The sequence below is a fragment of the Ictalurus punctatus genome, chromosome 20, assembly GCF_001660625.3.
Source record: "Ictalurus punctatus breed USDA103 chromosome 20, Coco_2.0, whole genome shotgun sequence".
Lineage (NCBI taxonomy): Eukaryota > Metazoa > Chordata > Actinopteri > Siluriformes > Ictaluridae > Ictalurus > Ictalurus punctatus.
Window position 1 is genome coordinate 13102118 of NC_030435.2, and position 25684 is coordinate 13127801.

Genomic DNA, 25684 nt, shown 5'->3' on the forward strand with positions numbered 1-25684 from the left:
TCATTAGCAAATCTGCAATAAATATAAATTGATATAAATGCAGTGTTGAGGGGCATGGTTTGAGTTTGTATTTGTTATTTAAATTAACTTCTGCCCTCTTTCATAAAGAGGAAAATTTACTAGCATTGTAATGGAAGTGGTTGCTAGATGTTTCACACATTTTAATCATTTTGACTGGTCCTGAAAGTATAACCTTGTTTAATGTCCTTGTGTAACTAATTAACAGAACAGTGAAGTGAAGAAAAAGTCAGAGTCTAGCCTTTGCAATCATTGTTTTAATGTGGAAGTAAAAATTCCTGATTGTGTATATGATTAGTTTTAATTCCATATAATCTTAGCTCAGCTTTCTCTTGTGTTTCTACACCAACTCAGTCCTGCAGTGTGTAAGGATAATATCCGTTTACTCTTCACCGTGTTGGAGAAATCGCCTCTCCCAGTTGTCAGAGCAAATGCTATCATTGCCCTTGGAGACCTTACTGTTCGCTTCCCCAACATTCTGGAACCCTGGACCCCCAATTTGTACGCCAGGTATGACAACTTGCTTAATAACGGATGTGCATGCATACCTGTATCCTGCTAACTGATAATGTAATATATTAATTTGATGATAAGTTTAATTTAAATTCCAATCTGCCCCCTGCTAAACTTTATCCAGCTTAGCTCACTGCACAGCAAGATGTTTTGTGACCTACATAACTAATTGTGAAACAAACTATCATTCTATATTGGATGTGTCTGTGAAGGCTGTGTGACGAAAATGTATCCGTGCGCCTGACGGCCATCACAGTTCTGACCCAGTTGGTGCTAAAGGATGTGATGAAGGTGAAAGGTCAGGTCAGCGAGGTTGCTGCACTCCTGCTTGACCCTGAGCCACATATCGCCAACCTTGCAGTCAACTTCTTCAATGAGCTCGCTGCAAAGGTAGACTTATTAGTCTAATATAGCTAGGCAATTTTATATGATTTAAGAAATACTTTTACTACAGGGCTGGTTTGTTGTTGCTTTGTGTACATTTGAATCTTGGTATATGAATGAGTAAGTTCTTGATGTATTCTTTATTTCTTTCTGTGTTTAATCATTATTTTTCAGGATAATGCTATCTATAATCTACTGCCAGACATTATAAGCAGACTGTCAGATCCAGAGAGGGGGATGAAAGAGGAGGACTTCAGCACTATTATGAAGTAAATACATTTTCATTTGTTATTTGGTTAATATATTTGTAAATATGTAATTGATAAACTGCTTTCTCTTTCTCATAGGCAACTCTTTTCCTACATAACTAAGGAGAGGCAGACAGAGAGTTTGGTGGAGAAGCTCTGTCAACGTTTCAGAACTGCAAAGTGAGTAGTTAAAATAACTAGTTTTTCATTCAAGTATAAATGATTCATATTATCCACAACAAAGAATACATGTGCATAGGTTTCATAATTCATAAGAGTAAGGATGAAATGTGAATCAGCTAGAAGCTGTGTTGCTTTGCTTCAGTGGTTTACTAAAGATAGAAAGTATAAACACTTGTCAATATGTCTGATTTTTTTTCCAGGACAGAGCGACAGTGGGCAGATGTAGCTGTATCTCTGTCACTGCTCTCCATGTGTGAGCGAGGCTTTAAAAAGTTGCAGGAGTGCTGGGAGTGTTACAGTGATAAACTAACAGAGGATGCAGTTTACCAACCTCTGCTCTCCATCTTGGCCAAACTCCGCCGCAGAGCTAAGCCCCAGTTTAAGGTACGGTAGACTCCACACATTGATGTAGGCACATTCACACTTTTTTCTCCGTGAGACCCACTCATTGTTTATTATTACTGGAGTATTTAAAACAGTCATACAGCAATTGTTTCACTTGAAATTAATAGCTTTTTTTAAAAACTGTGTGTGTGTGTATATATGTATGTATGTGTATGTATATATTATATATATATATGTGTGTGTGTGTGTGTGTGTGTGTGTGTGTGTGTGTGTGTGTATGTATGTGTGTTTATATATATATATATATATATATATATATATATATATATATATATATATATATATATATATATATATATATATATATATATAAAATATGCATTTAGACTAAGGATGTCACGATACCAAAAATCTAGTAGATACCGGTGTGGTATAAAATAATTTTAAAAAATTAATTAAAAACTGTCTAGCAGGCAGGTTATAAAACAGTGGAGGCTACAAGTGCTATTGTATATTGCTATCTTCTGTAGTTTTTCCTGTGTGCTTGTAGGCGTTCTTCTTCACCACTTGTGGACCTACTAAAACACTTGCCCATATCTGCTGCCCCCTTCAATTCTGGAAGAATTACAACCTTGATACCTCCATTAGACACGGTTCCAACTCTAGTGCAGAAAACAAGTACCGTCACGTTTTAAGACCGTTGGTAACGGAGTATCGGTTCTCGTGACATCCCTAATTTAGACCCAACACACGCCAGATTTAGTTTGATTTTACGTTAGCGTAATCTCAAACATTTTTGTGGGCAGAGGTTTACAGCATTTCACCTGATTGGTAATGAGAAGTGAATTTTAAAAAACTGTTACCAACTAAACAGAGGTTTCCCTATGGTCTTCTGCCAAAATAAAAGCCACAAGGTCTAACCTAGAACAATAGTAATATATTTCTGACTTAACTCACTTTTATATAACTTTTTCTACCCAAATAAAAAAAAAAATGAAGTATTATTCAGTGCAATATTAATATTACAAAATAGCAATGTTTTTATATATATATATATATATATATATATATATATACATATACACACATACATATACATATACATACACACACACTTCTTTACAAACATTTCTGTACATTTATAACACTACTTGTTGCAATTCCCTGGCATTAAATTACAAAAAAAAACTTGTAAACACTGCTGTGAGGGGATTTTGAATACAGCTGCTGAGGGAGTGATGGTAAATTTGACATATGTTCTCTTCTGGTTGCCGTAATCCATCTCTCTATTTTTTTCCCCTCTCTTGGAAAGTCATGGGAAGGAAATACTGGATTTTTTTTTTATTTTTTTTTTTTATAAATCTGTTTGAGCAAATGGTAATGCACAAAGGATATTTGCTCTGGTCTCTGATATTCCTCTATAGAAGTTTACCCTGCTATAGTTTACTTTAAACCCAGAAATGGATGTATATGCATGAAAACAGTCCATTATAGCTGATGTATCGTGTAGACTGATTGAAGTGATGTGCAGGTCTTAATTTTTTGGACATGTCTTGAATATGGCATTAAAAAGTATTAAATTTGAAGTGCTGATACCTGCAAATACCCTGGCAGACAAAATAGCATCTTTTTAGACATTATTTACAATTATCCTTACCATTGAAACTGTCTAGAAAATGTCTCTTTGATATAGTGGTTTGATACATCTATGCTATTCTGCTTATGCTAAAAATTTAACTGCATGTGGCTTATTGTCCTCTGTGCTTATGTGTCCTCTGATTATACAGGCTCAGGTTGAGGAGTTTGAGAAGAAATTAACAGCAGTGCATACAAAAGGTCTGGAAAACGTGGAAAATGAGGAGAGAGAGCAGCAGCTAGAGGAGCAGAAAAACACTCCTGTGCCCAAGAATGCTCGCAGACCAACACGAGGTAAAACAACCAATTGCTGTCTCTGAAAATTATTTCTCTCACTCACTCTCTCTGCATCTGATCTTATTTGTAAACACATCTACATAAGCTTTTCCTCATATCTTGGTACCATCAGACATGTCTGAATGCCTGACAAACATGCTGCACAAGGCTGGGGTTATACCTGCTTATACTACCTGTACGTGTCAATGAGTTGGCTATTACATGCCTTCTTTAATGCGCATCCGGGGAAAAAAATTAATGTGACGTGATGGTATGTGTTGCAATACCATCATAATGTAATGAAGTATTAAGAAACTGGTCAAACAGCATGTAAGGAATCTGAGAAAATTATATACAGTGGTGCTTTAAAGTATGTGAACCCTTTTAAATTACTATATTTCTGCATAAATATGACCTAAAACATAAGAGTCTCACACAGGTCCTAAAAGTAGACCAAGCGAACCCAAATAAACAAATGAGACACAAATATTATACTTCGTCATTTATTTATTAAGGAAAATTATCCAATATTATATATCTGTGACTGGCAAAAGTATGTGAACTAGGGTTAGCAGTTAATTTGAAGGTAAAATTAGTTAGGTGTTTTCAGTCAATGGGATGACAATCAGGTGTGAGTGAGTGAAAGCGTTTTATTTAAAGAACAGGGATCGATCAAAGTCTGATCTTCACTACACATGTTTGTGGAAGTGTATCATGGAATGAACAAAGGAGATTTCTTAGGACATTGGAAAAAGATTCTCATCAGGCTGGAGAAGGTTACAAAACCATCTCTAGAGTTTGTAATAACACTTTGCCTCATTGCAGGTCGTGCAAAGTCCAAGATGGATGACAGTGACTTGGTGACCCCCAAAACCTCCCGTGCTCGCCCCAAAACAATTATCACCTTTAGCAGTGATGAAGGAGAGGAGGAAGAAGGTGAGATGGCAGTGCCATGCACCGGTTTTTATCAATTTGGGAACGCATGTACTGCAGTTAGGCGTCTGATTGATGCTCTTTAGCATTGTTGTGTTGAAAAGATGGAGTTTTGGCAGTGTATCTGTATATTTCCTCTACACAATATTGATATTCAATCAAACATCTTAGACCTTGCTCCAAAGTGCAACTGGCCATGATAGTCTATATGTTATGACGTTCCATTAATATACAGCTTATGTGTTTGATGCAGCAAGTAACAATTTGGAGATATCGTGGCAAATTTGTGTATGTTGTCCAAAAAGCCTGAGCACTTTTTCTTTTTAATAAACTGTCATTCTTAATTGTGGGTTCCTTTTTTACCTAGATGCTGTCATGGCAGAGAGTGAGACTCCAAAAGTCACCACACCCATTTCACGTACCCGACGCACTCGTCTACGCCACTAGCCCTCCTTTTGCTCCTATCACCCCGGTCTCTGCCTCCCTTTCCCCTGTTTTTATCATTTTATCTGTTTCTTTATCCTGTCCATTCTGTATGCACTACTTTCATGCTTTTTCTTTTTTTAATACTATAAATTTTTATCCATGCTTTTATAAAATGTTTCTATGCAGGTTAAAATAGCGATTTTGTAATATATGTGCTAGGCTGCATCATTATTACATAATTTGGAATAATTACCTTAATAAAAATTGCCTTAAAAGTATATCAGAAATTGTTGGATTTCTGTACAACTGATGTGATTGATGTAACAGAAATAACATTTCAGTCATTCTTATAAACTGTAACTTAAGTAACTATTTTAGTTATTTTAAATGTGTGAACGTCAGTCCATCTGTACTTAATCTTAAACCTTCTTTCTGTGTCATAATGCAAATACACAAGCAAGTATAAACGAGCCTTAAATTTTGATTCCTCTAGTACCAGTGAGGTAAACTGTAATAAAAGGCCATCCCAGCCTGTGCATTGTGCAGATGATCAAACTTTCAAATTAAAAGTTGTACACATGCATTGGAACTGACGACTAACAAAGATGATGCTGAATATTGAGAATCCTGGTGGTATAAAACACAAATTATCATGTTTTAGGTTGTCGTTACATCAGAAGGCTATTGAGACAGCTGAGGGTGTTTTTGCACTTGCACATTTCTAGACCCAACGCTATATGTACTGAGTTTGTATAAAATGTGAAGATTGGGTCAGTATAGTCAATGGCCTATATATTCTCTCTTTATACTGTAGCTAGTGCTAGGCAATGACAACCACAAGTTGGCATGTGAGGGATATCATAGGGTGACCATATATCCTCTTTTCCTGGACATGTCTGCTTTTTCTGACCATAAAAAAGCTTCCAGACAGGATTTCTAAATTTGAGAAAATGTCCGGGATTTGGCTTTAGTTTCATTATGATGTGCTTTTGGTCTAATACTGCGTCATTAGTATGCATATTCGCATTGCTTTAACCCCTCTCGGTAATTTCCGCCTTCTCACACACCTATTGGTTGATTATAAAAGGGTTGCAGCAACTATTGGCCAAATTCCTGCCTCTCAACCATTAGCCTACTCTCAGAGAATGCGTGAAGAAGCGCTGTTGTGTACGGTGTCAAACAGTTGCTTGACAATAGCAGCAAATGACAGCAGTCCCGAGTCGAAACAATGCCCATGGCTATCACATTGCTTCGTATTACATGGCCCTTCACATGTGTAAGTGATGGTAGAAGGTACACTTGTGGCATCTAATAAATAAATATATAGCTATAGATATAAAATTTGTGATGCTAAGAGTGTCTTTTCAGTGTAAAGTTTGCATTCATAATAGCAGTTTTGAAAAACAATAATTCTGTAGTACAAGACAGCATTCAGCACTGTTTAAAATTATATATATATATATATATATATATATATATATATATATATATATATATATATATATATATATATATATATATATATATATATATATATATAAAATCTCCTAAGCAATACAAGTAGCCTGCAAATACAAAATTGTACTTCCTCTCAAATTGTATGCACTTTTTTTTGCCCCTGAATGTGCCATTACAAGCTGCAACTTCAAAATAAAATTGTTTTTAGTTGCTTCCTTTATTTAAATGTTGTTGTTTTTTTAAATGCTGTAATATTGTGCAGTACTTAACAGTGGGGTGTGTGTAGATAGATAGATAGAGCAAGTACTACACGGTTTAATTGCTATACATAATGAAATGATAAATAATTGTGATGCGAAATATGGACTTTGTTTTCGATTGATTGCTGCAGTGCAGGACAGGGTTACCTTTATTTCTGAAAGGCAAAACATGTGGTAGGACAACTGATTATTTGGCGTCACGGAGTTTTGCTGATCCCATGAGTTCTGAGGTTTTAAAGTCTTGTGCATTGGACCTGAACACGCCAGACTGTGCCGCGCGACCCGCGGAGGAATGTCGAAGGTTGTGATTGGCTGAGGGGTCGCGAGTGGTAACGCCCCTCTCCCTCAACCCTTTCAGGACAAGAGGTAAGATTTAATATCGCGAGAAGGTTTATTATAAGGAAGTGAGATCACAGATTAAAAGTTTTCTTAAAGACTGCGTAGATCTGTAAAGTTTTAAAGACTTTCTGGATTAATTGAGAAAGCAGGGAGTAGGAGAGGGTCACCACGCCCTCCTTTTACTGCTTCTACAGCTGTGTTTTATAACACCCGTGTCCTCGTGTGAATGTTGGAGTTATAAACAATGCAGTTGCTTGCTGTCCGTTGCCGTGTAATTTTAACGCACGCGTCTAAGCGGAGCTGCTACGCGTTAAACACGGAGAGCGGAACTCAGTGGCAACAGGCACACAGATCCAAAACAACAAACCCGAACAACTTCACCGACTACGACAGTCTGGTGCACTTACCCAAACCGCACATTCCTCCGCTCTTCAACTTCGCTAAAGATGTGCTCGACGTCTGGGAAACTACAGAAAAGGTTCTGAATTCTGTTACTAGTGTTATTACTGCACGTGACCTCAAAGCAATTACGCTGTAATTTAAAAATTAATAAATAGTTAGTTCATTAAAATGTTCTTGTTTTCTTGTGATGTCCACATAACATAAAGTTATGTTCTTGTGATCTCGACAACAAAAGTTGTTTTTGGAGACAATCAGGCGACAATTTCACACCTTGGGACTAGTGATGTGTCGTTCATGAACGATTCGTTTATTTTGAACGAATCTTTAATATGACTCGGGAACAACGAGTTGTCTCAAAGAGTGATTCGTTCATTTTGACCGCGCGTGCAAAGGAAACAGAAATGATTAGTTCACCTCTCGAGTCTTCGGGTTCGAGTTATTCGTTCTTCCGATGACCGCCACAAAGGTAATGCACCATGCAGTACCGGAAACAAGATGAACGAATGACTCGAACCCGAAGACCCGAGACATGAACTAATCATTTCTGTTTCTGGGGAACAGACGCGACAAATGTGACGTGACAAAAAAAGAGAAGGACTCGGATGGGAAGGTGAGGTGAACTAACCGACTGCATGGCCTGAAGACCTAGCTAAGCTGTTAATTAATAATTTCTGTTTCTCATAATCTGGCCTTGTTTGCATTGACTATAGTTTATTTTATAGTTTATAAAGTACTAGATGTGTTGGGGAATTTAACATGTAACATTTTAATTATATTCTGCTGAATTGAATGAAATGACTCGAAAAAATATTCATTCATTTTGCTGAACGAGATTCAAAGATCCGAGTCAGTAAAATGATCCGTACCTCATAACGCTTTGGCGGATTAAGAGAGGAAGGTGCCTGCCCTGCCCAGTTTGTTGACATAGTCCAGCACAGTGGAGTGCAAACCCTGACCCCCAGCCAATTTCATTGGTCAACTCAAGCAAGCAGTCACCTGAGAAGGTCAGTTATCTTTGCGTCACCAAAGAGTTATTATTAGGCCATTATTTTATGACTTAATATACACCTTGGAAAATAATACTGAGGTCTGGACCTCGGTGACCTCAGCAGTGGATACAGCCATGGCTATCATAAATGTAATGATTACCTGCTGGAGAGATGGACTTTATCTCCGCATTAAGAGAGAAGGGGTGTCTCCTTCTCAAGTGTCGGACACTAATGTGGAAGCTGTGAATCACTGACAGATGTACAGCTATTTCAGCTTGAGTGAGTTTCTGATTAAAATAATTTTTAAAAAATTGTTAATCCATGAAGGTGTGGGATTGCACTAAGCTTCTGCTGTCTCCAGAACAATAAAAACAACTTGAGATCATTAGAAAACAAGAAAGAGAAAAAATAATGCATGGACTCTTAATGCTTCTGTAATGAAACAAATTAATACAAACACAAATCTAACTATGTAATCTTTTCATTGTTACTGCATTAATTATTTTATATTTAGACTTTATTTTAATTCATTCATTTATGTTTAAATTAATTTATTTTATGCCTTTTATTCTTTTCTTGCTCATGTGTGTATACATTCTCTATATTTTATATCTTTAATGACTACAGGTGTATTTTTAACATACAGTCATAGTAGTTAAGACCAGGGATGACTAATTCTTGGCAACAAAGATTATGAATGATTAGAGTTGGAAAGATAGCACAGCATATAAATACACCATAAGTTCAGATCACATGAACATGAAGTACCTTAAAGAAATTAACCTTATTTTTCGTGAAATGTATGCTAGGTAGTGTTTAGCTTCCTGGAGCAAGCTGTCAGCTGCAGTGTCCCCACGGAATGTACATAATCCGAAGCCATTGTTATCAGATGGATGGATGTTTAAGCAAACACACAAAAATAGAAAATTAACAAATAGAGAGTTATTCTAGACACAAATAATAGGAGGATAATATGTTAATTAGTAAATATGTTAATAGTTTTACAAATATTAAATATTTTTCAGTTTATTTCTCCTTTGCCTGAACAGAGCTACTGAAATGTGCTCCTTTTTACATTAAATACAAAAAAACTGGCATTGCACTGAAAATATTATTATTATTATTATTATTATTATTATTATTATGGAAAACCATGATATCATAGTGTACAATGACTATAGCATACATTTCTCATTTTGTTTTGACTGGTGCAAGTTGCATACCACTTTTCCTGCTATATTAATGCAAGCTGCATAAATTCTGTTCTGTAGGCAGGTGGGAAGTCGTCTTGGCCCGCTCTGTGGTGGGTTAGTGATAGAAATGAAGAGATCAGATGGAGTTTTGAGGAGCTGGGCTACTACTCTAGACAACTAGCTAATGTTTTGATTGATGAATGCAGTTTGGTAAGAGGAGATCGAGTCCTTCTCATTCTGCCAAGAGTCCCAGAGTGGTGGCTGGTCAATATTGCCTGCCTCAGAACAGGTAATCACACTTGTGCTCATACCTGCATGAGGAACATCACAATCAGACTCGTTCTGCTAAAGGTTACAGTAAAATTGTATTAAATTCCAGAGCTTTTTTATAAAATGAATAAGCACTTAAAAACTCGAGTAAATTTAGCATAAGTTGCTAAAGTTAGTATTATAGTGTGTGGCATAAATTAAAAAATAGTAATACATAGTGATAGACAAATTATAAATTCATTAGGTAGACCACTTTGTGTTTGCCAGGTCACATGATTCAGTTTCCTGGAATGTAAATGATTAGGCGAAAAACGTGGTAGCTAACATAAAGTAGTAACGTATGGGCAGATAGTTAAGTGCATTAATACAGACTAAGGGGAACAGACAAATATATGAATTGAGTGATCTGATGTCTGTAGTCATTGATTTGCAACAGCAGACGTTATTGACAGGAGAGTAAGGTTCAATAAATATCAATCATGTCATCCAGGGAACAAGGCTTATTCAATCTTGTGCTGTCAAAACACATTTTTGTACTAGTCTGACACAAACTACCTGGCAATCATATACCTCACACTAGTGAGAGATTTCCCAAAATGAGGCCTTGTAAATGTATTGTTTTAGAGGCTAGTAGTGGTTGGAGATTTATCGGTAAACTATAAATGAGTAAACTGGGATTTAAATCCAATTTCTACTGCAGTAAAAGATAAACTACAAAGGCAACTGATTTACACGTCTTAATTCTTGTAGAGCTAATGCACACATGCACAACTCTTCAGGGCTGTTTTTCAACTTTGCTTTTTGTTTTATTTTCGTAGATTTCTAAAGATCTATAACGTCTATAAGTTAACTTTTTTCTAAATGAGCTGAGCCAGACCTGTAAGTATGCTTCAGCATTGTGTGTGAGTAAACTTTGGTTGTTAAATTTTGTTTAAAGCGTTTACACAGTGACCTGAAGCCAAACAGTGAAAACTAAGAAATAGGCCCGTAAACTTTAATTAGTTTGCAGTTCATGATTTTAAATAGCACTGTTCATTCCTTCAGTTCACACCAGCCAGGATTTCATTCATTTACTGGAGACCAGAGCTTTTAGGTCAGGTCAGAGTTTAGGATTAGCATTTAGGTCAGAGTATGGATGGTCACAGCATTACGGACTCTGGCGGCTCTGGCTCAGGTGGTAGCTCAGGCAGTGGTGGTGACTCACGTGGTCTCTGGAGGCAGCTGTGGCTCAGGTGGTAGAGTGGGTTGTCCACTAATCATAAGGTTGGCAGTTTGATTCCCGGCCCACGTGACTCCACATGCTGAAGTGTTCTTTTCCCTTGTGTGGCATTTAAATGCATTCAAATGTAAAAACAAACAAAAAAGACGTGGGAGAGACAGGATGTGTTAAACTGATCAGCTCCTTGGAAGTACTGGATTTGCCATTTTTGTGTGTTGAAAATAATAAAAATAAAATTCTCTGTGTAGCTTCTACCAGCAAATAAATAATTTAGAGTAGCCTTTCTGACCTGTTGCCACCCCCATGACTGAGTTGTAAAGGTATTCTCATCTGAATCGTGGAATAAATTTTTCGTATTTACACACACTGTCTATGCCCCGACAGGTACAGTTCTCATCCCTGGAACATCCCAGCTTACAACCAGAGACATCCTGCATCGGTTACAGGTCTCCCAAGCAAAGTGTCTGATCACAGATGAGAGTATGGCACCACTAATGGAGGCTGTGACTCCACAGTGTCCCACACTGACTTCTAAGCTTCTGCTTTCCAAAAAAGAGCGACTAGGATGGGGCAACCTTACAGCAGTAATGGGGTGACAATGTCGATTATTTTTTTTTCCTTTACATTCATATTCCTCATGTCAGGTCTGCCTTGCATCATGCCTTCAAACACCCTTATCCATGATAAAATCACTAATGCATACCTTCTCATGGCTTATTGCTTTATTACAGCAGCTACTAATGACAGAATGTATGTATTCCTTCTCATTGGCTAATTCCCCCACACTAATTAGTTCTACCTGGAGTTACACAATACATACCAATATATGAGAGTGAAGGCTAAATGCTCTTTTAGAGCCTCATGAGGTTTACTACATCTTTCATGAACTGCAGGAGTGCTTCTGCTGAACACGTGTGCGTGGACACGAGGAGTGACGAACCTATGACCATCTTCTTCACCAGTGGAACCACTGGGTCTCCCAAAATGACGGTTCACAGCCACTGTAGCTATGGCCTAGGGCTCACCGTCAATGGCAGGTGTGTGTGTGTTAGGGATGTCATGAGAACTGATACTTCGGTACCAAGTCGGTACGAACATTCTTAAAACGTGACGGTACTTGTTTTTCCGCGGTAGCGTAAGTACTGTTGGTAATGACGGTACCAAGGTTGCATTCTTCCACAACTGATGGGGGCAGAAAATACGCATAAAGAAGAAGAAGAACGCCTACAAGCTCACAGGAAGAACTACAGAAGATGGCGACAAGTTTAACTCCGCTCCGGCTCGTTGAGGGGAAAGGTGGTAAGACTCAAAAATGGAAATACTTCGCATTCGATGCGGATGACAAAAAACAGATAATTGATGCTCTGAAGCTGGTGTGTAACCGTTGCTATCATTCATTTCAAACAAAGCGAGGAAGCACCTGAAAGCTGGCATTGTGGCCGTGAAACCAGCTAACGTTATGCTCCATGTAATGTTTACGATAGCCAGTTATTTGCTAACGCATTGCAACATTATAAACTACCTCCTAATGGGCCACCATCCATCGCCATTCAGCCCGTGTCCTGTCAGCAAAATGTAGCCTAATGTCTCAAATAATTATTCAAATGTTAATGGGTTTTAATCAATCTTTTTGGCCTGCCACCATATCAGTAAATTTAAACTAATGCTTTCATTCAGAGTATAACTCTGTGTGTGTGTGTGCGCGCGCACGCATTTAGGAGTGCACCTTAGCACTTGTAGCATCACTGTTTTATTATTCATTGTCAGACAGTGCTTGATAACTAAAATATGCCCCCCTCTCTCTCGCTCTCTCTTTTTGCCAGTATCAGCCAGACGAGGATGTCCTCGAGGAGAGTTTTTCATTTTATTTTTTTATTTTACTTTTATACCACACCGTGCTATCGACTTTGGTATCGAGTATCGTGTACTTTTGGTGGTATTTGTACCGACTACTATATTTTTGGTATTATGACAGCCCTAGTGTGTATGTGTGTGTGTGTTTTTGTTTTTAAACTGCAAGAGGATGCATTAAAGAAAAAACACAAAATAAATCTGCTTCAGTTCATTAAAGTCCTGACTGTGATCTGATCTGAAGTGAAGTGGGTTTGAACTGAGTAAACACTAAAATATACAGGATCATAATATAAACTTTACAGAATTGTTGTTTCTTGGTATCAATGATATGAATGCTGTTTATATGTGAAACTCTGTTGCATATTTTAATTTATGTTTGTGTTGGTGCAGGTACTGGTTAGATCTTACTGATGGTGATGTGTTTTGGAACACCTCGGATACAGGCTGGGCTAAATCTGCATGGAGCAGTGTATTTTCTCCGTGGACTCAAGGAGCGTGTGTGTTCACACACCATATGCCACGCTTCAATACCACCACTATCCTCAAGGTGTGTTTATAATAAATCAGAATGATTTTTTTAGGCAACACACCCACATTTACAATGGCTGCTTTTTTTTCTGACAATAGCACCAACTCCCTATCCTGTTTTAGACATTCTATAAAGAGTCTGTTAGGGTTGTTAGGATTTCATGTGTGTGATGGTATCGTTACCTCACTAGTGACCTTTTCAAAATACCATTTAAATGCATTTCTGTCTACATGATCATTTGTTTACCCGATCAAGTTCCGTACTTGTCCACATCCCTTTTGTGCGGCTCCCCAAGAATGTAGGCTGGATTTCCTCCTTGTGGACTTTCCCAAAATCATACAACAGCAACCTTTGTTTTACTGCACAATGGAATGCACACTGCTCTGAAAACACTTTAGCTGTGTAATCATGTACGGTTCTAAACCCATTACCTCTGCAGTGTAAGAAAAATGAAGTGGGTGTCGAAGATCTCAAAGAAGAATAACTTTATTACAGCGTGTTAGGGACATTACATTGCAGTACACATTACAGTGAAAGTACATTAAGCACTTTGGGTTCGTCAGAGTCAAAGTGAGCCCCGAACAATATCAGCACAGACATTTTATACCGTGTTTCAAACCAGGTTTTCTGTATGTAATTACATGAAGTTTCATCCTAAATGAAAATTAAGGATAGCATTTGATGTGATCACTTTCCGTTCTCACAGTACGGATGTTGTTACAGGAATGACCCTGAAATGGTGAGGTGATAGAATTATTGAGACAAATGTGTTTCTGAATGCTAAATACGGTCACGTAGCCCTTTGTTCAGGAATGGTTCTTGATGTCCCACTGCCACTCCCATGATATAACTGTGTGAATGTCACTTTAGGTGGTATTATACACATATTGCTGAGACTGAAGTGAATTTTCCCTTCAATAATTCTGCATTTTTGGGGAACAAGCTTATCCTAACACATTTCGGGATGGAATCGGCTAGGAGGCAGTCTGTAATTTTTTACAGCAGGCAATAATTGTATATTTATTCCTTTAATGTGATCAAATGCACATGCATTGCTTACCAGGAGTAAACAAATACCTGTTTTTAGTTAAGCAGCACAGCACCATGCTTATTATTGTGTGTGTGTGTGTGTGTGTGTGTGTGTGTCTCCTCCTTCTGTGTATTATGATAAGTACAGACAATGTAAGAGAAATTAGATTTTATGGAAACATTCTCAAAAAAAAGAACAATGATCCTTTTTGATTCTAGTTGTTTCTTGTTATATAGTATCTCACAAAAGTGAGTACACCCCTCACATTTTGTAAATATTTGATTATATCTCTTAATGTGACAGCACTGAAGAAATGACACTTTGCTACAATGTAAAGTAGTGAGTGTACAGCTTGTGTAACAGTGTAAATTTGCTGTCCCCTCAAAATAACTCGGCACACATCCATTAATGTCTAAACTGCTGGCAACAAAAGTGAGTACACCCCTAGGTGAAAATGTCCAAATTGGGCCCAATTAGCCATTTTCCCTCCCCGGTGTCATGTGACTTGTTAGTGTTGCAAGGTCTCAGGTGTGAATGAGGAGCAGGTGTGTTAAATTTGGTGCCATAGTTCTCATACTCCCTCATACTGGTCACTGGAAGTTCAACATGGCACCTCATGTCAAAGAACTCTCTGAGGATCTGAAAAAAATGATTGTTGCTCTACATAAAGATGGCCTAGGCTATAAGAAGATTGCCAAGACCCTGACACTGAGCTGCAGCATGGTGGCCAAGACCATACAGCGGTTTAACAGGAGAGGTTCCACTCAGAACAGGCCTCGCCATGGTCAACCAAAGAAGTTGAGTGCACGTGCTCAGCGTCATATCCAGACGTTGTCTGTGGGACATAGACGTATGAGTGCTGCCAGCATTGCTGCAGAGGTTGAAGGGGTGGGGGGTCAGCCTGTCGCACACTACATCAAATTGGTCTGCATGGCTGTCATCCCAGAAGGAAGCCTCTTCTAAAGATGATGTACAAGAAAGCCAGTTTGCTGAAGACAAACAGACTAAGGACATGGATAACTGGATCCATGTCCTGTGGTCTGATGAGACCAAAATAAACTTATTTGGTTCAGATGGTGTCAAGCGTGTGTGGCGGCAACCAGGTGAGGAGTACAAAGACAAGTGTGTCTTGCCTATAGTCAAGCATGGTGGTGGGGGTGTCATAGTCTGGGGCTGCATGAGTGCTGCCGGCACTGGGGAGCTACAGTTCATTGAGGGAACCATGAATGCCAACATGTACTGTGACATACTGAAACAGAGGCTGATCCCCTCCCTTTGGAGACTGGGCCGCAGGCCAGTATTCCAGCATGATAACGACCCCAAACACACCTCCAAGACGACCACTGCCTTGCCAAAGAAGCTGAGGGTGAAGGTGATGGACTGGCCAAGCATGTCTCCAGACCTAAACCCTATTGAGCATCTGTGGGGCATCCTTAAATGGAAGGTGGAGGAGCACATGGTCTCTAACATCAACCAGCTCCATGATGTCGTCGTGGAGGAGTGAAAGAGGACTCCAGTGGCAACCTGTGAAGCTCTGGTGAACTCCACGCCCAAGAGGGTTAAGGCAGTGCTGGAAAATAATGGTGGCCACACAAAATATTGACACTTTGGGCCCAATTTGGACATTATCAGTTAGGGGTGTACTCACTTTTGTTGCCAGCAGTTTAGACATTAATGGCTGTGTGTTGAGTTATTTTGAGGGGACAGCAAATTTACACTGTTATACAAGCTGTACAGTCTAGGATTGTCACGATACCAAAAATCTAGTAGTCGGCACTGATACCACCAAAAGTACACGATACTCGATACCAAAGTCGATATCAAGGTGTGGTAGAAAAATAAAATAAAAAAACTCTCCTGGAGGACATTCTCCTCTGTCTGATACTGACAGGGAGAGAGACGGAGAGGGGGGGAGGGTATTTTAGTTATCAAACGCTGTCTGAAAATGAGTCTCCGGAGGTGCACTCCTAAATGCGCGCACACACGCACACACACACACGCACGCACGCACGCGCAGACACCTTATACTCTAAATGCAAGCATTAGTTTAAATCCACTGATATGGTGGCAGGCCAAAACGATTTATTAAAAGCATGAACGTTTGAATAATTATTAATGACTTTGGCTACAGTTTGCTGACAGGACACGGGCTGCATGGCGATGCATGGTGGCCCATTCGGAGGTAGTTTATAACACTGCAATACGTTAGTGTCTTTAACAAATAACTGGCTATTGCAAACATTACATGGAGCATAACGTTAGCTGGTTTACAATTCCAGCTGCTTCAAACAAATATAATATAGGACTGTCTTTCAGGTGCTTCGCCATATTCCAAGTGTTTCCTCGCTTAGTTTGAAATGAATGATAGCATTGGTTACACACCGGAAACCGATACTAGCTTACCTCTCAACGAGTCGGGAGAGCTAAACTTGTTAAGCTAAGCCAAGCTTCTGTAGTTTTTCCTGTGTGCTTGTAGGCGTTCCTCTTCTTCTTCTTCACCACTTGAGGACCAACTAAAACACTTGCTCGTATTTGCTGCCCCCTTCAGGTCCGGAAGAATTGCAACTTCGGTACTTTTGTTACAAACGGTGCTAAGGCTACTGCAGAAAAACAAGTGCCGTCACGTTTTAAGAATGTTGGTATCGAAGTATCGGTTCTCGTGACATCCCTAGTACACTCACTACTTTACATTGTAGCAAAGTGTCATTTCTTCAGTGTTGTCACATGAAAAGATATAATCAAATATTTACAAAAATGTGAGAGGTGTACTCACTTTTGTGAGATATTGTATGTGAAAAGAGAGACTTTGTTTTTGTACAAAACTTAAAATTTTCACCATAGGCTTATGTTTCTTTTAAAAGGTAGATTAATACAGTGATACTATCAAACTATGATATTTTTAGGTTATCATACTATCAAAATTTCAAACCAGAACAACCCCAGTGTTAGTTCAAAAGAAGAAACATATATGCATACTGTAGTATTGTAATAAATTCTAGTTAAGCTGAAACCACTAACTTTACCCTTCTGTTTTAGACTCTCTGCAGGTATCCCATCAGCACTTTCTGCACTGCTCCAACAGCTTATCGGATGTTAGTACAGGAGGACCCATCCAGGTGATGCATAAACAAAAATTTAACCTCAGTTTTGTCGTCATTAGTCGTATCCAACAATAACAGCATCTTATTGTACAATCTCAGTAGGTCTGTGTGAATGTAATTTGTTGGCCATTTGTGAGAACACCACACCGATGCTCAACGAATGACAATGGTAGGGTGCTTACGGTCAAGTTTGTGTGTGACTTGCTGGAACACTGGGATATTTTTACTGGTCTGTAAAATCACCAGAGTTCAATCCCATAAAAAAAACGTGGTGTAATGTAATGTAATATAAGTAGGTGAAACACCAAAATAGGCACTATGAACTCGAGCTACAGGACTTCTGTCAACATGCTAGTGGCATGCTTACCTGACCGAATTAGTGCTATTTTTTAAAGAATTTTGGATATGTTTAGTAAAAAAATTAATAAATACAGCCTATTTACCCTATTCAACCTATAAACACGTATTCTAGTGATTCACCTGCTTTAAGTAACACCTCAGTGCCCAACAATTGATGGTTTGGTTTTATTTTATTATTTTATTATATTATTTGTTATATTTATTATTAACAGTACAGTAAGGTGCTACTGTTGGTGGATGTGACTGTTATTTGTCCAATGAGCTTGATTACACAAGGCAAGATTTTTCCATCTACCCAAGAGGATAATATAAGATATTAAACAAGTACCAGTACGCTGAAAATGCAAAAAAAAAAAAAAAAAAACGGTGCAAATTAGAGAGGGCATGGCAAATAGGTCCTATCCAAAGCATTCATTGAATCACATAATTCCAAGCAAGTATAACTATTAGCATTACCAAATAAACTCTGCAAAAAAAGAAACGTCACTTTTTTCAAAAGATAATTTTGTACAGTCCAAATAAGCTTTACAAATCTTTATTGGAAAGGGTTTAAACAATGTTCGAACAATGAACCATAAACAATTATTGCACATACACCTGTAGAACAGTCCTTAAGACACTAACAGTAACTCACAGTTACAATAACTTGGGACACTATAGAGACCTTTCTACTGACTCTGAAAAACAAGAACAAAAAACAAAAAAAGAAGAACGATGCCTAGGGTTCCTGCTCACCTGCGTGAACATGCGATAGGCCTGCTGCAGGGGACATGAGGAATGCAGATGTGGCCAGAGCCCCCCGCCCCCCGTTCGGGGATTCATTATTCCATTTCTGTTCATCAAATGTCTTTGAAACTTGTTGAGTTGTTGAATCTTTTTATGTTAATACAAATATTTATACATTTTAAGAAATTTGCTGGAAATAAAAGCAGTTGATTGTGAGCAGATGTTTCTTTTTTTTGCTGAGTTTAGATTTAGTCTAGCCAAAGCATTGTCTTTTTTTTAAATAATGCAATTAGGGTAAATCTAAAGCCATGATTTGGCTTGATTAACCTTGATTACATTCTCTACATAAACTAATTGGAACTGCCAGTCTGTGCTGTGTAGCAGGGACCAGAATCAGACAATACTGATGAGACTGCTGTGTGTGTGTGACAGGTTCCAGTTTCAGGCTCTGGAGCACTGCCTGTGTGCAGGAGAGCCCATTAACCCTGAGGTGATGAGTAAATGGAGAGAGCTCACAGGCCTTGATATCTATGAGGGATATGGGCAGACTGAGACTGTGAGTGAATGGGGGAGACATTTTACTTTCGCTGTTTTAATTAAATGGTTTTGATTTCAGCAACACTGTGAGTAGTGAGTTCACAATTGAAAGAAACAAATGCACAATTTATTTGCAAAATCTGAGAAGCACACCGATGAAAGTAATAATTAGACAATTCCAGGATTATTGGCACTCTTGATATGATGAATAAATAATGAACATTTTTGTCTATACTAAATGGTATTGAACTAACAAAGTATTGAACTTAAATGATCCAGTGGCAATATTTTTTATGTGGAAAGTATTCAGATTGCTCTACTGAAATTGTAAATATTTATTCATGGGTTTTGATTATTTTGGGGCCCCCTTTTGCCCAGGGCTGTGGGCTACAGTCCAGCTTAACCTGTGTGTAAATTGGCCCTGCTGTAGGTTGTTGCAGAAGTGTCTGTGTACATAATAACCATGTGTGTATTCGTGCTTAGAACATTACACCTATAACTTGGAGTACTTGCTGTATATATCAAACATGGTTTTTAGGCTTAATGGTACTGATTTGTGAATGGTGTACATTGGTGCTATATACTTCAATATAGGTAGAGATCTAAAGTTAACAAATAATCTTATACTTAGATTACAAGCTGTAATGTTTGAGCCAGATTCTTCTTTGCTTTGATTTTATTTGTGCTTAGCTAACCTAATGTTGTGTGGGTGTCTGGTGAATTGGCTGGGTCAGTGTTGTTTTTCACTCTGTATGTTTAGATTTGAAAAAGGATGATAAGGCTCTCTTCACGCACAAAAACAAGTTTGATTTTATTTGCCTACTTATGGCCTTGTATGTGCCTGTGCCAATGTAAATGTTATAAAATGTTGTGTAAACAATCATTAAAGTAGCAACAGGAGAACATTTATCCTTCATTTCAAAAAGCAGAAATGCATAACTAATTTGGACCTAATTCTATAAGGTGACAGATTAGCAGATGCAGGATTGGATCTATTGTATCAATAAACTGTCATCTGAGAAAATCTTTTTGGTAATTTATCAGGTTTTGATTGCTGGCACTTTCAAAGGTATGGAAATTAGACCTGGTTCTTTTGGCAAAGCATCACCAGCTTATGATGTGCAGGTAAATATAATCTGCTGAGGTGTTTTGTTGTGTTTGATTTGTGAAATTAATGTAAATTATTGAACTACATGGGCAATTGTATTTCATTTATAACTCCTTCTGTTCTGATTTATGTGGTGGATGTAGGTTATAAATGAAGAAGGAAATATTGTTGCTCGGGGAACAGAAGGAAATCTGGCTATCAGAGTGAAACCAGATAGACCATTCTCTCTCTTCACTGAGTACATGGTATATACTTTCTGTTCTGTCTTGGTAGACAAAACACTTTAATACACTTAAAATACTTTAACTGAGAAAGTGTTTCTTCTGTTGAAAGCCATATCTAAAATCCTTATCTGACAAATTTATTGTTCCATATTTGAACACTTTCAAAGTCATAACTGAATAGCTATCCATTTACAATTGGTGTTTATATAGCCACGGTCATTTTAGCAAATAGCAAATCCTGATCCACTCGTAACGTGGTGACTAAGCTGCAGTAAACCAATAAATTCAATCTTCAAATGTACATAAGGTGGGTTCAGAAAGTATCCAGATTGCTTCAGTTTTTGCACACTTTGTGTTATTGATTTAAAGTACATTTAATGTCCATTAATCTACACAAATGACAAAGGGGGGAAAAAGTTTTTAGCTTTTGCAAATAGATTAAAAACTCATCTCCTTTAGATAGGTATTCAGACCTTTGGCTGAGGCATGCCAAATTGAGCTCAGGTGCATTCTGTTTGCTTTGATTATCTTGAGTTGTCTCTAGGACTCGTTAACTAGGCTAGAAGGGCCTTGTTCAGCGAGGTGACCAAGAATCCAGTCACCACTCTAACAGATGTAAGAACTTGCCAGAAGGACAACCATCTCAGAAATACTCCATCAAACAGGCCTTTATGGTAGTGTGGGTAGATGGAAGGCACTCCTGATTAAAAGAAAGGCAAATACAGGACTCTGAGTATGAGGGGGGAACATCTATGGTCTGATGAGACCAAACTTTAACTCTGTGCTAAACTCCAAGCACTATTTATGTCCGACAAATTCCAGGTAATGCTCATCAACTGGCTAATTCCATCCCTACAGTGAAGCATGGTGGTGGCAATATCATACCACGTGGGCACTTCTCAGTAACGGGGACAGGAGGACTGGTAAGAATTGAAGGAAGGATGAATACAGTGAGGTCATTGAAGAAAAGCTTCTCTAGATTGCACACAACCTCAAACTGGGGCAAAGGTACACCTTGCACCATGACAAGTCTTTCAATGCCCTTGAGTGGCCTAGGGAAAATTTACACTTGAGTGGCTCTAGTCAAAACCCTATAGAACATCTGTGGTAAGACCTGAAATGGCAGTTCACAGATGCCCCTCCTTCAATCTGATTGAACTTAAGTGTCTGCCAGGATGAATGGGAGAAATTGCCTAAATCCAGGTGTGCAAAGCTTGTAGTGATTTACCCAAGAAGCAAGAAGCTGTAATTACTGCCAAAGGTGCTTTACAAAATACTGAATAAAGGGTCTGAATACTTTATCTAAATGAGATATTTCAGTTTTTAATTTTTAAATACATTAGAAAAATGGCAAAAAAAGTACATTTAATCAATTTTAAATGTTTTAAATGTTTAAATAAATTTTAAAATACTAAATAAGTGTGTAAAAATGAAGTGGTTTAAATACTTTATGAACTCTCTGTATCTGTTTGCACCAGAAGCACATATTATGCATAATGCAGTGTGGCTCTCAAACTGGTGTACATTTTTATTCTTTCCAACTGCCAACATACTTTATGGCTTATTGGTGGCTTGTACAAACTAGGAGACAGAAATATGACCCCTTTGTAAAAGCCCAAGGACCAGTTTGGGGAAAAACAGTTTATGGTCATATGTGTGAGTGCTTTCTGTACTGTTATTTCCCACACTGCCTGTAGGGAGAGCCAGAGAAAACAGCAGATTGTTTCCGTGGCGATTTCTACCTCACAGGTGACAGAGGTATAATGGACCAGGACGGATATCTGTGGTTTGTTGGCAGAGCTGATGATGTCATACTGTCTGCAGGGTAAGAGTGATCTAACAGAACAAAATAGCATGAAATGGAATAGATGAAGCTCAGTCTTGATTTTATATTGCTAAAACTGTACTGTTTTTAATTCGAAGGGTTTAAGGCTTTGATTATATATGTAATATATGAATATATATATGAACAAATATATGTATATATATGTGTATAGGTGTGTGTGTGTGTGTGTATATGTATGTATATATATATATATGTATATATATATGAATATATATATATATATATATGAATATATATGAATATATATATATATATATATGAATATATATATATATATATATATGAATATATATATATTAATATATATATATATATGAATATATATATATATATATGAATATATATATATATATATATATATATATATATGAATATATATGAATATATATGAATATATATATTAATATATATATATATATATATATATATGAATATATATATATATATGAATATATATATATATATGAATATATATATATATGAATATATATTCATATATTCATATATATATATTCATATATATTCATATATATTCATATATATATATATTCATATATATATATATATATATATATTCATATATATATATATATTCATATATATATTCATATATATTCATATATATTCATATATATTCATATATATATATTCATATATATATATATATATATATATATATATATGAATATATATATATATATATTCATATATATATATATTCATATATATATATATATATATATATGAATATATATATATATATATGAATATATATATATATATTCATATATATATATATATATATATATATATATATATATGAATATATATATATGAATATATATATATATATGAATATATATATATATGAATATATATATGAATATATGAATATATATTCATATATATATATGAATATATATATATGAATATATATGAATATATATATATGAATATATATATATATATATGAATATATATTCATATATATATATGAATATATATATATATATGAATATATATTCATATATATATATATGAATATATATTCATATATTCATATATATATATTCATATATATATATATATTCATATATATATATATATATGAATATATATATATATGAATATATATATATGAATATATGAATATATATTCATATATATGAATATATATTCATATATATGAATATATATTCATATATATGAATATATATTCATATATTCATATATATATATTCATATATATATATATTCATATATATATATATATATGAATATATATATATATATGAATATATATATATGAATATATGAATATATATTCATATATATATATATGAATATATATATATATATGAATATATATTCATATATATATATATGAATATATATTCATATATTCATATATATATATTCATATATATATATATATTCATATATATATATATATATATGAATATATATATATATGAATATATATATATGAATATATGAATATATATTCATATATATGAATATATATTCATATATATGAATATATATTCATATATATGAATATATATTCATATATATATATGAATATATATTCATATATTCATATATATATATTCATATATATATATATATATGAATATATATATATATATATATTCATATATATATATATTCATATATATATATATATATGAATATATATATATATTCATATATATATATTCATATATATATATTCATATATATTCATATATATGAATATATATTCATATATATGAATATATATGAATATATATGAATATATATATATGAATATATATATATATATATATGAATATATATGAATATATATATTCATATATATATATATATATATATATATATATATATTCATATATATATATATATATATATATATATATGAATATATATATATATATATATATATATATATATGAATATATATATATATATATATATATGAATATATATATATATATATATATATATATATATGAATATATATATATATATATATATATATATGAATATATATATATATGAATATATATGAATATATATATTCATATATATATATATATATATATATATATATATATATATGAATATATATATATATATATATTCATATATATATATATTCATATATATATATATATATATATATATATTCATATATATATATATATATATATATTCATATATATATATATATGAATATATATATATGAATATATATGAATATATATATTCATATATATATATATATATATATATATATGAATATATATATTCATATATATATATATATATATATATATATATGAATATATATATTCATATATATTCATATATATATATTCATATATATATATATATGAATATATATATATATATATATATATATGAATATATATATATATATATATATATTCATATATATATATATATATGAATATATATATATGAATATATATGAATATATATATTCATATATATATATATATATATATATATATATATATATATATATATATATATATATATATATATATATGAATATATATATATATATATATATATATATGAATATATATATGAATATATATATATATATATATATATATATATATATATATATATGAATATATATATATGAATATATATATATATATATTCATATATATATATATATATATATATATATATTCATATATATATATATATATATATATATATATATATATATATATATATATATATATATATATATATATATGAATATATATATATATATATGAATATATATGAATATATATATATATATGAATATATATGAATATATATATGAATATATATATATATGAATATATATGAATATATATATATATTCATATATATATATATTCATATATATATATATATGAATATATATATATATATATATATATGAATATATATATATATATATGAATATATATGAATATATATATATATGAATATATATATATATGAATATATATTCATATATATATATATATATTCATATATATATATATTCATATATATTCATATATATATATATATATTCATATATATATATATATATATATATTCATATATATATATATATGAATATATATATATATGAATATATATATATATTCATATATATATATATTCATATATATATATATATGAATATATATATATATATATATATGAATATATATATATATATATGAATATATATGAATATA

General features: G+C 34.2%; 2 protein-coding genes across 3 annotated transcripts in view; both read left to right on the forward strand.

Moving 5' to 3' along the window:
• The window catches only part of ncapd2 (non-SMC condensin I complex, subunit D2), a 28245-nt gene extending 23006 nt beyond the window's left edge, over positions 1-5239 (forward strand). The window contains exons 25-32 of the mRNA XM_017496062.3: positions 373-528; positions 744-921; positions 1090-1184; positions 1263-1343; positions 1547-1730; positions 3479-3620; positions 4428-4538; positions 4903-5239. Coding sequence (XP_017351551.2) covers positions 373-528; positions 744-921; positions 1090-1184; positions 1263-1343; positions 1547-1730; positions 3479-3620; positions 4428-4538; positions 4903-4982 — 1027 coding nt within the window. The 3' untranslated portion in view covers positions 4983-5239. The remainder of the gene's footprint in view (positions 1-372; positions 529-743; positions 922-1089; positions 1185-1262; positions 1344-1546; positions 1731-3478; positions 3621-4427; positions 4539-4902) is intronic.
• A 1812-nt stretch (positions 5240-7051) lies between these two features.
• The window catches only part of acsm3 (acyl-CoA synthetase medium chain family member 3), a 44967-nt gene continuing 26334 nt past the window's right edge, over positions 7052-25684 (forward strand). For both annotated transcript variants that reach the window (XM_017496280.3, XM_017496281.3), the window contains exons 1-10: positions 7052-7496; positions 9681-9891; positions 11476-11683; positions 11985-12128; positions 13336-13492; positions 17541-17620; positions 19124-19247; positions 20273-20353; positions 20480-20581; positions 22258-22385. In XM_017496280.3, coding sequence (XP_017351769.1) covers positions 7263-7496; positions 9681-9891; positions 11476-11683; positions 11985-12128; positions 13336-13492; positions 17541-17620; positions 19124-19247; positions 20273-20353; positions 20480-20581; positions 22258-22385 — 1469 coding nt within the window. In that variant the 5' untranslated portion in view covers positions 7052-7262. The remainder of the gene's footprint in view (positions 7497-9680; positions 9892-11475; positions 11684-11984; positions 12129-13335; positions 13493-17540; positions 17621-19123; positions 19248-20272; positions 20354-20479; positions 20582-22257; positions 22386-25684) is intronic.